The 14,982-nt window shown below is 41.8% G+C and overlaps 1 protein-coding gene across 6 annotated transcripts in view; it reads left to right on the top strand.

Moving 5' to 3' along the window:
• Nucleotides 1–14,737, top strand: part of SMG9 (SMG9 nonsense mediated mRNA decay factor) — a 146,967-nt gene extending 132,230 nt beyond the window's left edge. For 4 of the 6 annotated variants that reach the window (XM_085893050.1, XM_085893079.1, XM_085893070.1 and 1 more), the window contains 3 exons: nucleotides 5,914–6,039; nucleotides 6,130–6,280; nucleotides 14,224–14,737. In XM_085893050.1, the coding sequence (XP_085749176.1) occupies nucleotides 5,914–6,039; nucleotides 6,130–6,280; nucleotides 14,224–14,302 (356 nt within the window). In that variant the 3' untranslated portion in view covers nucleotides 14,303–14,737. The other 2 variants (XM_085893097.1, XM_085893090.1) reach the window with 2 other exon arrangements.
• Nucleotides 14,738–14,982: the final 245 nt, after the last annotated feature.

Genomic DNA, 14,982 nt, shown 5'->3' with positions numbered 1-14,982 from the left:
CGAGAGTGATCGAAATAAGTTGTACAGCAGTTCCTGAGTCCTGGTGTTGAGTATTGCCACCTGAATTGCCTCCTGTACGTTTAGTGACAAAGCATTTTGGTGACCTTTAAGCTACCGAAACTCATCCGTGGGAGCACAGATAAGTGCCAGGATAAAGGAGGGATTTTTCTTTGTTTTTTTTTTCTGTCCCCTTGTCTGAATTTAAGTCTGTGTGGAGGTGCCTCAAAATTCGATATAGTTTACCTCCCGTTCAGTTTTCATTGTAAATATTTGATTTATTTTCATTAAACCCCATATTTATTTAAGTTGCTTGTGTTTGTCTATTTGTCGTGGGTTCGAGATATACCCCTTGTGCTGTGCTTCCGTATACTCCGTCCTTGCCCCCCTTTCCTTCCCGCGTGTGCCGTAATCTCCGAGAATCTCGGCTGTAATCCTCCAACGGTGAACTGCTTGGCTATCCGTCCAGGAAGGCAAAAACTCCTGTACACGACAATGGTATAACTTGGATTACAATAATTTGTGATTTATCGTGTCAAAGGCTGAAGACAAATCAACAAAAATACCTATGGCATGATAAAAAAAATTTCCCAATGCATCGATTATTCTATTACTAATATCAATCGATGCCAAAGACGAGTAACCATAATGGAATCCAAACTGTGACTGGGAAAGACTATTATGTTTGTCAAGGAATAATTACCAATGTGCACAATAACTGATTTAATTACTTTCAGACTCAGCTCATCCAAGTCAGGGGCCCTATGATTTTTTCGATGAACAAACAATATCATGGTCCTCCAATTCAATTATGGGGTAAAAATATAGAGAATTCAAGTAAGGGTCATTCAAATAACAGTGAACATCAACTACACTTGGTAGAATTGAACTAACTAGTGAAGGACCTATTTCCATAAAAAAACAAAAAATTCATTCAAAGCACCAGAATTTTTTCCAGTACTATCTGTTGTCTTTTCTCTGTTGTAATTCATTATGATATTCAAATCTTCGTCTTTCTTTTTGTTAATCAATGAATTGATTTCATTGAATCAAGCATTAACCCTTTGAACCCAAGTGACCGGTTTACCGGCCACTCATCAAACCTTCGTATACCTGAGCGGATAGATTTTACTCCAGGGAGGCTCGAGTGGGGGAGCTAAAAGTCCAAGGAGCTCAAGGTCCGAAGGGTTAAGACCTCAAGAAATCTCTTCTTTTAGCGAGAAATTGTTGCTCCAGAACTTGAATCTGTTGTTCCCTGACTAATATTCCATTGATACACTGATATGTCCTGCCAAGAATGCACTCCTAATGCATCATCAACAGCCTTTGCAAGACCATCAGCTTCACACAAATCTAAAAGTTACTTTATCTGCACAATGAAGACGCAACTTTTGAAATGACGTAATCCACCCCAGAATGCTCAGCGTGCATGCGCAGAAAACCCTAGCAACAACACTCATCGGGGCAGGGAACGTATATCGTGCATGCTAGTTAAGGATTGTTTCCTAAAATGGCTCACAAAGCTTCTAAAAGAAGCTGAAATTACTTGGAAAAAGAATCTGTAAGATAGGGGTATGCCACTGCACAACTAAAGATTTGGAGAACTTTCTTAACTCGTGCAAAAAGTTGATGTCTTGCAGCTCGTACTGCAAAAACTCCCAACGACATGGGCCTGTGCTTGGCCTGTGGATGGCTTGTTCAACCCTACCTCCCTGATCATCCCTGTCAGTAAGTGGACTTTGAACCTTGCGAGATTATCTCGTATGAACATGGCAGGCTTGGTGATTTATTTAATCGATATCGACAATCGGAAAGATGAGGCCGTCATTTTTTTTTTTTTTTTTTTTGTATACCTTGGTCGAGGCTCGTATGAGAGCTAACACACAACTCACAGCAAGGAGGCATGAGACAAGAGGGGCGGGAGTGGAAGGGACAAAACAGTGGGGAACAGACACATTAGGTGAACTGTGGAAGGGAGAGGGATGGGGATGGGACGGGGAACATGGCGAAGAGAAGATGGACATTTCAGGGACTTTCAGGAAGGAAAGTAGGAGAAATGAAGGAAGTGGGCTTGGGTGGATTATCGGGAGTAGAAAAGATCGAGGATTTGGATGGGGGAAGATAAGAGGTGGTGGTGAACAGCTGTTTTGAAAGCCTGGAGGGAAGAATGGGAAAGAATAGAGTGATGAAGTTTATTCCAAAGGCGGGAAAAAAGAGGAATGAAAGAGTGAAGATGAGCAGTGATTCATGATTTTGGTAGTTTTACCAGAAGGGGGTTGTTGGCGGACCTTGAGCGCCCTGTGGAAATGTGGTGGGGACAAATCGCAGAGAGAGCAGGGGGGGGCAAGGCTGGAGAGGAGTCGGTAGAAGACAGAAAGACCACCGACCAACCTGCGGTGATTGAGTGAGAGGCCCAAAGACTCAGCTTCATTGCGGGAGATGCTGATGATCTTAAATGCCCTGGTTTCGATAGCGTGAAGCCGAGAAAGGTGGGAGGCAGGAGCACCAGCCCAGAGGGGAGAGCAGTACTCCATCAGGCTACGGACAAAAGCTTTGTAAGTGGTCAGGAGCTCAAGAGGGCCGAGGAAGGACTTAGCACGACGGAGGATTCCCAGTCGGCGACTGGCTTTTGAGGCGAGGTTGGAAATGTGACTTTCCCAGGAAAGGTCATGGCAGATAGTGAGACCTAGAAGCTTGAAAGAAAAGACTTCTTCCAGAGGATTGTTGAGAAAGTGGATGGGGGGGTTTTGTAAACGGTCCTTTCGAAGAGACATAGTGAGAGTGTGAGATTTGTCTGGATTGAAAGACATGTCATTCCCAACATTCATGCCGACTTCCCAGAGGGAGATCCGTATCTGGTGAGGGTGCTTCTTAACACTGATTAGGTCATATCTGTGGTTTGTGAATGCACAGGGTAAGTTTAAATTGATATTTACGATAAATCATGTTTGGGAGTTGAGGTAGCGTGGAAGTTGGAGCTGTATGGGCTGTGAGGGGAATTCATTATAAATATATCTTTTTTAAAATTATTATTATTTTGGGGCCACAGAAGAAATTATACTGGATTTTTACATATATTGGTAAACGGAGACGTGCGTGCATGCGCGCGTGCTAGTGCTATATCCACTGCCGCCGCTCATTTGCACGAACAGAAAATGATAGGAACCCGACTCCCATCATTCACGGACATTTTTCGTGAGTTCAATTTGCATTCAGGAACAGAACAATTATGGTTAACCAACTTGAAATTGCAATTCTTTCGTCTAAATACTGAAAAATGTGTTTGAAAGACTATTTGAATTCCAGATTTCACATTCGCAACGGTAGGTTAAAAGTGCCTGGTGAGTAGAACCGAGTCACTGAAAACTCACACAGTGCATGTGCAAAAGGCCTCTTTAGCATTCATGCATCATTTTGAAAGTTGTGTATTGTGAAGAATACTGTTGTTATCCATTGCTGTATCTTCCTTCCTTTCGAAGATACTATTTCACATTGTACTACATGGTGTCAACACCCCTTCCACTGGCAGGAATGAGTTGTTAAATCCCTTTTATTATGCCACTGTACAGCTGAAAATTGCAAGTCATCTCCCCACGTATGTTGTGGGTCAGGGTGGGGGTACCCACCCATTTAGTACCCATGCAAAGTATGGTGTTGATACCGCTTTCCTTCGGCAGTGGTCAGAGGTGAAATTACTTGTGGTGAGCAACATACAGCTATACAGGGAAAATTTGCAAGTCGTCTCCCCACCCTTGTGGAGGGAGTGGAAGGCAAAGAGGTTTATTTTACCTGACCCTGGGTAATCTGAGCACATTTGTAAAATCTGGTGGAGATCGGCCAAGCTGTTTTCATTTCTATAAGGTTCAAACATCCATACCCACATGCATGCAAAGAGTGAGCATATTTATTATTTTTCCTCAGTCTGAAGATATATTCTTGCCCTGGCACATGTGTTTCAAGCTGTTATTGGTCCCCTCCCGGATTCAATGGAGGTGACTATTGGTTAGCTCTCTGTCTGTCTGTTGCACCTGTGGTTTTTCTGATATTTTTCCCATACCCTTTCACATATTCAATTGAAACTTGATGCATGGCTTTACTATGATAAGTTTCAGAAAAAGTTTGAGTTTCAGGATGTCTCATCAATGTTTTATAGAGTTATGCCCTTTTTAAAATTTGAAAATATCACATATTATACATGGGTTTTTACATCTATTGGTAAATCAATCTATTGGTAAATCAATCAAAACCCATTGGCTGAACAGCTGGCCTGACTCCACCACAATATAATCCTGCACCGCCATTACATGAAGCAGTGCAGATCAGCCAGCCTCAGGACTTATGCCTGGGTGTAAGTCCATGGCCCGATGCAATTAGAACGATCCTAGGAATATAAACTACGATGTATTGTACTGTCGCTATTTGTGGATTCGCTATTCGCGGACCCCATGTATTCGTGTGTGATAAAGTGTGCCTTGCTTCACAACATTCATCACACTTCATGTACTCACGTTTATTTAATTTATTTATTTTTTCTTCTTCTTTACACTTCAGAACTGGTTTCCTCTATCTACCTGAGAAATTGGAAATCAGCCAACGACACAGCATTACATAAAAAAGGTGCAAAAACAGATCCCCTTAACTACAGCCCAATTGGCTTACTGCACTTCCAATCAGAAAGATCATGTAATCCATCATCACAGTTTATATGAAATTGTTCCATTTCTCCAACAGCCTCATCTCAGATCATCAATCCGGATTAAGACCTGGTCACTCTCCCTTGGACATGCTGCTTCTACTCTCCCAACAATGTGGGAGGTCCTCGATATCAGACTTGAGATCATGGCCGTCCCTCTGAACATATCTCGAGCTCTTGATACAGTCTGGCATCCCTCCTTGCTCTCCATACTGTCTTGTCTATGGAATCCAAGGTCAGCTTCACTCTTGGATTGCTGACTTCCTCCCCTCTGATTGTCAATGTGTCACTCTCAACAGAACCCTTTCACTTCCTCTCCCTGGAGTACCCCAATGCACTGTTCTTGGCCTCATTTTGTTCCTAATCTTCAATTATCTCACTGACTCTGGAAAATCCTCTTTATCTCTTTGCTGATGACTCCCCTCTCTGCCTTGACATCTCTCATCCTTCTGACAGACAGGCAGCAGCCTCTTCCTTCTCCTGAGACCTTGACATAATCACAAACTTGTAAAACACAATTTTGCTGATGAATCCATCTTGTTCACCCTTTGCATTCTCCCTTACCCCTCATCGTTACCTGCATCCCTTGTTTGTCCATCTCCGACTACTTTTTTCCCTCCGCCCTGCTGTTGGTGTTTCCCCTTTCTCCTGCTGTTCCCCTTATGTTGTGTCCTTATTTGTTCTGTGTAATCGCTCTTCTGCAAGCCGAGACCATGTAAGCGCACCCTGACACTTGCAGCATTTTTCAGGAACGTATCCCCCGTGAATAGTGGGGTCCGAAAGTACATGCACACAAGCTGTACGCATGTTTTTGCTTCATGTATGTACATTGTGTTATTTTTTTATTATTGTGTGCCCCTAACGTGCCATTATACAACACCCAAATAAAGGGATGTGTTTACTGGTGCGAAAAGTCAGGCTTTACACACACAAAGCCGAAATGACACGCACAAAAAAACCCCTAAAAAACCTCCATTTATGTCGTGTCGGTGAATAGCATAATTTAAGGGTGTCAGTGAATGGCCTACAGTTAAGCACACTCGCCTCTGTCTAACCGGTGTTCGAATCCCGATCTAGCTATGAACTGTCACCCTGATCACACGCATGTTTTTGCTTCATGTATGTCCATCGGGTTTTTTTTTATAATATCGCCGGGAGTGGACGTGTATTACAAAGCAATTCTCGCTCTTCTTGTTCATGTTGTGTTTGCTGTGTACATACAGGCTCAGTTACTTTCAAGAGGCATGGCATTGTTCCTGGCATTCAGCATGGCTTCTTGGACAGTGAAGTGAACTTGTTCTTGCTACCTCACATGGACACAGAACAAGACGAATGTTCTTCAAAATCAGGTCTGTTGGTGATGTACAATGTGACTGCTCGAACACATGCAAACTGGGATTGTTGCAGCAGCTGAGAAACCCATTTTCGTCTTTTGACAGGACACGGGAATACAAGCGGCCAAACTTTTTCACTGCTTCCTGGGTACAAAGGAAGCCCAGGATTTAACTTTCTACTCAATAAGTTGAGAGGTCTTGTGTTCAGCATACCACGTACGCAACTCACTCATGCCACACTAACGGAAAAAAACTGGTAAGAGAGAGTATTCTGTAGCATTCTCATGATAGTTATATGAGTTATTGTGTGTGTTTTTTTTCACTTTTTGTTTGTCGTTTTTCACTTTTGTCTCTCTGGAGTTCGACCGTCTGCCTCAAGTCTCTTCTCCACACCTTTCTGCTCTTCTCTGTGCATATCTATTCATGTCCAGATCTGTGTGCGTACTCTTTTTTTTTTTTTTTTTTTTTTTTTTTTTACGCTCACCCACTGCTCTGCGTCCATCCAACAATCTTTTTCTGAAATAATTTCTTGATAAAGGAGGCAGGCAATATACAGGCCCATCATGCTTGTGCTGCATCCACTCCCCTCAAACTCAACACAATCACTCAATCCATGAGCACATTTCTCTTGAACCGCTTAATCAATCAATGTGAAACTTCACAATTATAATCTGGTGGTGATGGGGAATATATGTTTTAAATTTCAACTTGACCGGATGTATGGTGTGGCAGCCATTATTATTTAATTTTTTTTGAATCTGGGTTCTTCACTTATTCTTTATTTATTTATTAATTTTTTAAAATAAGGTTCACTTGTCTGTTGCCTGGATGGGTTTGAGGGTAGAGGAGTAGCAGCTGATATGCGAATCCTATACAGGTTCCTCCTGCCGACTCCATCTTTGCCTTTTGCTTGTTAATTCGGGAACACACCAGTACACAAGCACCACACAAAATACACTGCAGAAAACTACACAAACACCACACAAAACTAGTCCCGGGGAGGGTCTGCAATCTTTGATTGCTCTTTTTCTTGTTATTATTATATTGGTTACAAATATTGTATTCATACAACCATGCTGGTTTTTGAAAGCTTTGTAAGGTGAGGTTGGAATTTTAATGATGAAATACAAAACGTTCAGTTTCAAATAGCAGTCTGGGAATCATCAAACTTGTCCACTTACATAATGCTCATCTTCTCATGCTTTTAATTTGCTATGTTCAGCGATGCAAAAATGCGTTTTGTTGTTCTTCTGTTTTTTACTTTTTATTTCTGCTTGTCCATAATTATGACCCACCAGGAGGCTGTGTAAATGGTAAATTCATGACTCAATGAGAAGTGGTGCACTGATAATTGCTAACAAGCCATAACTATAATTAACCATGTTTATGTCGGACTGAAAGAACCGTTCAATCATACAAATTCTGAGTGGTTGGCTTCACGTGTGATTTTAACAAAGAATAACATAGTTGATCTTCTCAACAGTAAGATCATTGATCGCCTCCCATGCAAAAATGCTCCAGTGAGAACTATAATATATGAGAGTTGTACTCTCATGTACTACAGTAGTCTGCTGAGAATTATTACAGGAAAGGAATGTTATTTTTGTGTGGGCCTGCTTGGGTGACACTTTCATCATCAAAAGTGCCTTCTTTGGTTGATCAAAACGTATTTGCCCTTTATCCACATGAGTTTATTCACTCGATAAATCTTTCAGGTCTGCCACCGCTCGAGATGTATCTGAAGGTTAATGCTCCTATCATGCTGTTGCGAAATCTCAATCCTCGCAATGGCCACTGTAACGGAGCATGTGACATCTTAACCAAGGTCACTGATCGTCTTCTTGAGGCACGGATGCTCGCTGGTGAGCGTGCCGGTCTATTCTCCTTATTCCTAGAATTCTTCTTTCTCCATCTGACATGGATCTTCCTTTCCGACTGACGACAGTTTCCGGTCAGGCCGGCCTATGCGATTACTCTCAACAAAAGCCAGGGTCAGAGCCTGTGGTGGTGTGGAATCCTGCTTCCCACCATTGTTTTTACACCCAGAGAGCTGTACATTGCAGCAAGCAGAGTCGGAGACCCACTTGATCTGCACATCTTTGCCAACCAGAGTGCATTCCGGATAAGGGTAAGGAGAGGGACTGGATATGCTGCAGGCCAACTAACCTGCAATGCTGTTTATAGTGCGATCATATAAACTCAGGGGCAGATCCAGAGTGAAATTTGGAGGGTTAATAGCTCCTAACAAAATGTTGCTTTTTAAAAAAAACTTTAAATGGACTAATTCAGCTCATTGAACAAAATCTTTTATAGTTCATTACAACAAACGTAGACTACACGTAAAAAGTGAATTACCATCGGCCACCATTCCTTCTTGCCTCCCCCTTGATCTGACACTGAAGTGTATCGTTTTGTTACTGATTATCACTGTTGTTCGCCATCACAAAGCATAAATTATGCCAATGGAAACCAAGGCAATGCCCCGAGAAAGCAAATTCAGAACGTTTGTTTCAATGAGATGTACAAAAACAACACGTTTTTTTTTTTTCTTCCTGATTATTACTTTCATCCACTATCATTGACACTTTAATTTTGCAATTTATAATTTACGTTCCCTTTCAACGTCTGATCTCGAGGAGCATAAAACAAATTCATAATGTTATTTTTTGGCAAGGATGATGAAAATTAACGCTGGTTTGTTAGCAGTAAACATAAACTTCTGGGAGCATGCGAAGCAGCACTTCGTTGCCTATACACAGCCAAAATAAAGGGAGGGTTATCGTTCCGCAGGTCCCTTCTAGTCCCACCTAAATTGTTCATCAAAAGTTTGACTTGTTGTATGCATTTGTTATTGAGTGTTAGCATTTCATTACTTAAGTGGTTTGCTCCATCTGTGTCAACAGCTGTTCCACAGTTTGTTTGTTTTTCTGGTAAATGAAGAGTTCGGCCAAAGTACAGCTCGAGACAACATTAGATTGTGGTTTGTGATTAACTTTGGAGGAATAGCTGTTGCAGCCCTGCTGTATCTCTTTTTCTTAACTTGGCTGAGTGGTGTGTTTTGCCATCAGTCTCTAAGGATTGCATAAATGCTGTCTTTCCTGTGAAAAGAATGGAGACGTGCCGACAAAAATTGGCAGGGTGTTAGGTTGTTGTGTAACTGAGATGTAATTTCCTGGAATCGTCCTGAATCAAATTGCACAATTTTGTATAAGATGTTACTTTGGAATCATCGTGCCTTCTCTCCCCAAAAAATAACCACTGACATGATGATCACCGTTTCACAGCTCGTTTTGAGAATTGCCATGAAGAAAATAATTTATCTGGTGTCAACAAAGAAGAGGGGCCAAAACTACAGTTCATCTTATAGTTAGTTGCACAATCTCTGGCCTCATTGATGAAACAGCACTTTGAAGAATCAATTCCACAAGTCTGATAGTTTTCCTGTCTTGGGGAATTGATGGCATGCCAAGCCATACCATGCCATGTTGCTCTACCTGTGGATTTTTTTTTTCTTTTTTATTTTTGAGGTATTCACGACTTCTGATGCTCTTGCGTCAAGAATATAACAACTAATAAGAAACCCATTGGGTAGTTCTTTCAGGGAGAATTTCCAGTTGGTCAAGCCTGGTAACTTGTTATAAATATAGTTGTGGCCAAAAATATTGGCACCCTTGCACTTTTTTCAAATAATGCACCATTTCTTCCAGAAAATTGTTGAAATGAAAAAAATATTTTGGTATCCACAAATGTATTTCTTTAGTTTGCAGTGGAACAAAACCAAAAAAAGTTGAAAAAATTACAAAATCTTAGCTTATTCTACACACAAATCCTAAAATGGCCCAGACAATATTATTGGCACCTTTTAGAAGTTGTTAGAAATAATTAGATTTCAAACAGGTGATTCTCCTTTACTTTGGAATTTAACTTACTCACCTGTGGTGAGTTCCAGGTTCCTGCAATATAAAAAAAACACTCATTCAACCACTTTGAATAGAGAAAAGGAGTCATTCTGCTGTTTTGTGTCACTGTGTGTACCACAATGAACATGGAGAAAAGAGAGGAAACCAGCGAATTGTCTGAGCAGGTCAGACACAAGATTGTATCCAAGTATGGACAATCTCAAGGTCACAATTCCATCTCCAGAGACCTTGATGTTCCTGTGTCCACTGTACACAATGTTATCAGGAAGTTTAAGGCCCAGGGTAATGCAGCCAAACTCCCTGGTTGTGGCAGCAAGAGAAAACTTGATCGAAGATTGCAGCAAAGGATTGTTCGAATAGTGGAGAAAGCACCTCAATCAACTGCCAAACAGATTCAAGCTGACCTTCAGACACGAGGTACACAGTTTCAACTCGCACCATCGTCACCAACTCAATGAAAGGTGGTTCTATGGTAGGAGACCCAAGAGGACCACACTGCTGAGAGACAAAAGAAAGCCCGACTGGAGTTTGGCGAAACACACCTGAACAAGCCAAATCCTTCTGGGAGAATGTCCTGTGGACAGATGAGACCAAATTAGAGATTTTTGGTGAAGCACATCATCTCTGCTAACAGAAAATAAAAGAACACCTTCCCTACAGTTAAACATGGAGGGGGGGGGTCAGTGATGGTTTGGAGTTGCTGTGCTGCCTCTGGCACTGGGTGCCTTGAATGTGTGCATGGCATCTTGAAATCAGGAGATTACAAAGGCATTTTGGAGTGCAATGTTCAACCCAGTGTCAGAAAGCTGGGTCTTCGTCAAAGGTCATGGGTCTTGCAGCAGGGCAATGACCCAAACACACTTCAAAAAGCACCCAGGAATGGTTCAAGACAAAACATGAGACTTCTGAAGTGGCCAGCAATGAGTCCAGATCTACATCCCATTGAACACCTGTGGGGAGATCTGAAAACAGCAGTTATGAGAAGGCACCCTTCAAATCTGGAAGAACTGGAGCAGGTTGCACAAGAAGAGTGTGTCAAACTGCCAGTAGAGTGGTGTGGGAAGCTCATTCATGGCTATAGGAAGCTTTTGACTGCAGTTATTTTGTCCAAAGGCCGTACTCCCAAATATTAAGTCGAGGGTGTCAATAATTTTGTCATTTCCATTTCTTTTTATTTTCTGATTTGAAAGGATATATTAAGTTCTGAATCAAAAACAAAGGTTCTGTAATATTAACAGTGAAACTAAGAATTGGGGAGACCAAATACTTTTGCCAATTTCAACTTATTTTCAGAGAATATTATCAGTGATTTGAAAAAAGTGCAAGTGTGTCATAATTTTTGGCCACGGCTGTAGTGAATGAGGCATGAAGGACCTATATGCCTGGTGTTGGATTAATGGCAAGAGTGGTGGGCTTGGGATCCTCGGTGCCTGAGTTCAAATCCCACTCGACTGTTGAATTAGTACCAAGTGTGGTTGACTCAGTCTGTCATCCTTCCGAGGTCGGTAAAATGAGTGCCAGATTGCTGGTATCGTGTGTCAGAGTGATGACCCGTCCAGGATTGTGCCCAATCGCCAAGGAGACTGCTTAGGCAGCACCAACGCTCTGCGCAGAGCATGATCCCAATGGATGGATGGATGGAAGAACCTATAGTTGGTTTTTGTTGCTCCCTCTACTCACATACAAGGTTACCTTTTATGCTTGCTGTCAATTGGGAGGTAATCTTTGCTGTAGAATTGCTGCTTCACACGTGAGTTTTTTTAATATGCTGTATTAGGTTTGGGTGCTTTGAAGAGTGAGGTAACGGAGGATAAAAGGGCAATATATTGAGAGTGGGGCCACATATGAACAAAGCAAGGCAGATAGAGAGAGACCACTAACCTGTCTTGTATCTCTGAGCAACAGGCCTTGTACTTTCATCGTGGGAGATGCCAAAAATATCAAGAGATTTAGATTCCACAAAATCCAGAAGAGGCAGATGTGATGCTGGAATGCCAACCTGTAGGGGAGAGCAATATTCCTTTGAGCTCGAGACAGACGTTGTCAGCTGTGAATAGTTATGATTATTCAAGGAATTAATTAGAATGAGTAAAATAACGCAGTACAAATTCGGTAAACTCGTCGATCTTCAGGAGAAGCAAAACTCCTGGCGCAACGGAATGATGTTGGTCAGACACCTCGATGCGACAACATGTATGGCATGGCCCACTCCTGGTGTTATGAGTCCTACTAAAATATGTCAATTCTGGGGGAATTCGCCCATCCGTAATTATTGGGGAAATTTGCCCGTCCGCAATTCTGGGGAAACTGGCCCACCCGTAATGCTGGCGGAACTGGCCAACCCCAAAGGACAGGTTCTTTGCTTGTCTTAAAAAAGGAACCGAGTTTTTCAGAGCATCGGAGTAGTTGTTTATGTTGACGAGGAATCCGACTGAGCCCAAGACTGCTTTGGGGTAACCAATCGTCCACTGGGAGAGTAGAAGGGAGGATTTCCATTGATAGCCACGTAATGAATTGTGTGAGTGACGGAAGCCAGAGCCGGTCTTGAAGTCATCCTGTATGCAGCAGTCAGCGAGCTTATCAAGCAGAGCATGGTTTCACTGTCGAATGCCTGAGACGTGTCCAGGGTGTTGGTGCTCACCCCTTCTTTGAGATTTCGGGCCTCCAACCCTTGTGGAGAATCATATATATATATATATATATATATATATATATATATATATATATATATATATATATATATATATATATATATATATATATATATATATATATATATATATATATTTTTTAGTAAGACTGAATTCTAATTGGTGATCAAAGATCAGGCTGTTTTAAAAGAGGGAAGACCTTAGATCAGCAGTGATGGTGGATTCCTTGACTACTTATAATTTGAAGTGAGCTTACTGGCATGTTATTGAGAGGATTTGTTTTTGCACCCTTGTGTGTGGGAGGGGTGTTAGCAGACTCTCAGGCAGATGGTAGGTTGCCAGGTCTCAACATGGAGCTGAAGACAGGCAAAGGGGAAGCAAAAGCAGCAGAGCAGGATTTGAAGACAAAGGTGCTGATGCCATCTGGGCCCATCGCTGTTGAAGAGTTGAGAATATACGTTACATTTTCGACCTTTTCGGGTGTGAAGGACGTCCAATTAAGGAGGCACTGGTTATGAGGAGGTAAGATAGGTAAGGAGTGGGATGGGCTGGATACGCGTCATTTGGATGCCTGCACCAAGTTGAGACATTCTGTTTTGTGTTGAGCAGAATCTGAGGTGAGGCTGTTTGAGATGAGCAGAGGGTGTGGAGGCTGGAGGGGTGGGGGTGGGGGGGAGGACATACACCAGACATCTTCTTGACAAGGTGCCACCATGTCTTTGGAGGAAGTTTGGATAGTTAGATCAGAATTCAGCTTTTTGTGTGGATGTTTAAATGCTCAGGAAGACGACACACTTGTTGCAAGCCTTAAGGAGTGACCAAAAGTTGGCCTCAATTGGGTTATCCCTCCATGTTGAGAAAGCAAGCTGCTTGGCTCCAGCGGCATTGTCACAAGATTAAATGTGCCAAGTCGGAGAGGATAGATGGGATAACCGCAGGTGGGAGGAGATAAACTGGTTACCTAAGGGGGAGAGTAGAGGAGGGTTTTTGGAGGATATTTTGCCGTGAATTGTGTCCCCGATTGTCGGCAACAACCGGGTCAGGAGTGACCAGGTTTTTTGATGGTAAGGCAAGCTTGATATAAACATGGACATTGTGATGATTTATTTTTTGTGCGATGATGATGACAATTTCCTCGCTCTGTAAACATGGGCCTAAAACTGAACTTTAATTAAACTCTATTACATTACTCTCTTTAAGATTTTAAATGAAATATGCAAGACAGGGATATCGTCATGGCGATCTTTTATTTATTTATTTATTTATTTATTCCTTCCTTTCTTCCTTCCTTTTCATTTCAAACAAAAATTAATGACCCAACTTTTCTCGAATATTCAATTCATCGTGGAATTTTATTCAAGCAGGATGCCGCAGTCGGTACTTTTATAGTGTTGCTTGCAGGTTGGAAAATGCTGTGCTTGGCTGTAAAAGAAGTACGTCAAGGTTAATTATTTACCAGCACGCCAGCTTTTAATACACTTTGGAAAGTTCCCCCATATCGATGAAATGCAATTGTATGCCATATGTTGCATCTACACCGGGTGCGGCGTAATGCAATAAACGGCTCGTTGCAGTTGACTCGCAAGCATTTAATGTGCTGTCTTGTTCCATCTCTACCCATGCTTGAGGTTTCATTACTCGGCACGCATCTGGGACAGTGTCAAGAAATCTCCCGCCATGGCCGAGTACGCCCGTCTGCTTGCCTGAAAATGAGTACAACAGTTATGCCACTGCATCGCTACATCGTTTGGGTGTTGGTTTTTGCAGGCAGTTTGCGACTGTGCATTTATTATCGTGAAAATCGAACGTGTACGTGTTTTTCTGTCTTTTTTTGTTTTTGTATACTGGATTGACGCCTGACCTGATCCAAGTACCTGTCATCTTCCCAGCATTATGAGTCTCAAATTTACATCACTTCTTTGTAATAAGAATATCAAGCCTTTCGTGATAATAATGATGGAGATTATGATAAGATTTGAGCTCGTTTTGTGATGACAATATGAATGACTGATGTTGACCGTCATCAAAAGATCAGGAGATGTTGTGTAATATCCCCTTATTGTTACATATCGTGAATTTTCACACCTTTTAAAATCATTCTGCAAGAGTTTTGTGGAATAAAGAATGTGCACTTCCTAAAAATATAGTAATCTTTATTTATGCCACTTTATAAATTCGTACTCAAAATCGAAGGCATCACCAACGAGCATGAGCTGCTTTATAGCATATGTTGTGAAAATGAGCGTATGATGACTGAAGTGCCGAAAGAGCATTGTGAGACTGAAGTTTGATGAGTATCTAATTTGACACGAGTGTGAAATGTTTTTCAGCTAACTTATTCTTTCACCTCGTTGTCCACATTCCTGATGGAAGTATAGCTCAGTGGT

Source organism: Eptatretus burgeri, chromosome 1, assembly GCF_056783735.1.
Source record: "Eptatretus burgeri isolate ZD-2024b chromosome 1, Ebu_testis_v1, whole genome shotgun sequence".
Taxonomy (NCBI): domain Eukaryota; kingdom Metazoa; phylum Chordata; class Myxini; order Myxiniformes; family Myxinidae; genus Eptatretus; species Eptatretus burgeri.
The sequence above is the reverse complement of the archived record's forward strand: the minus strand, read 5'-3'. Positions and strand labels throughout refer to the sequence as shown.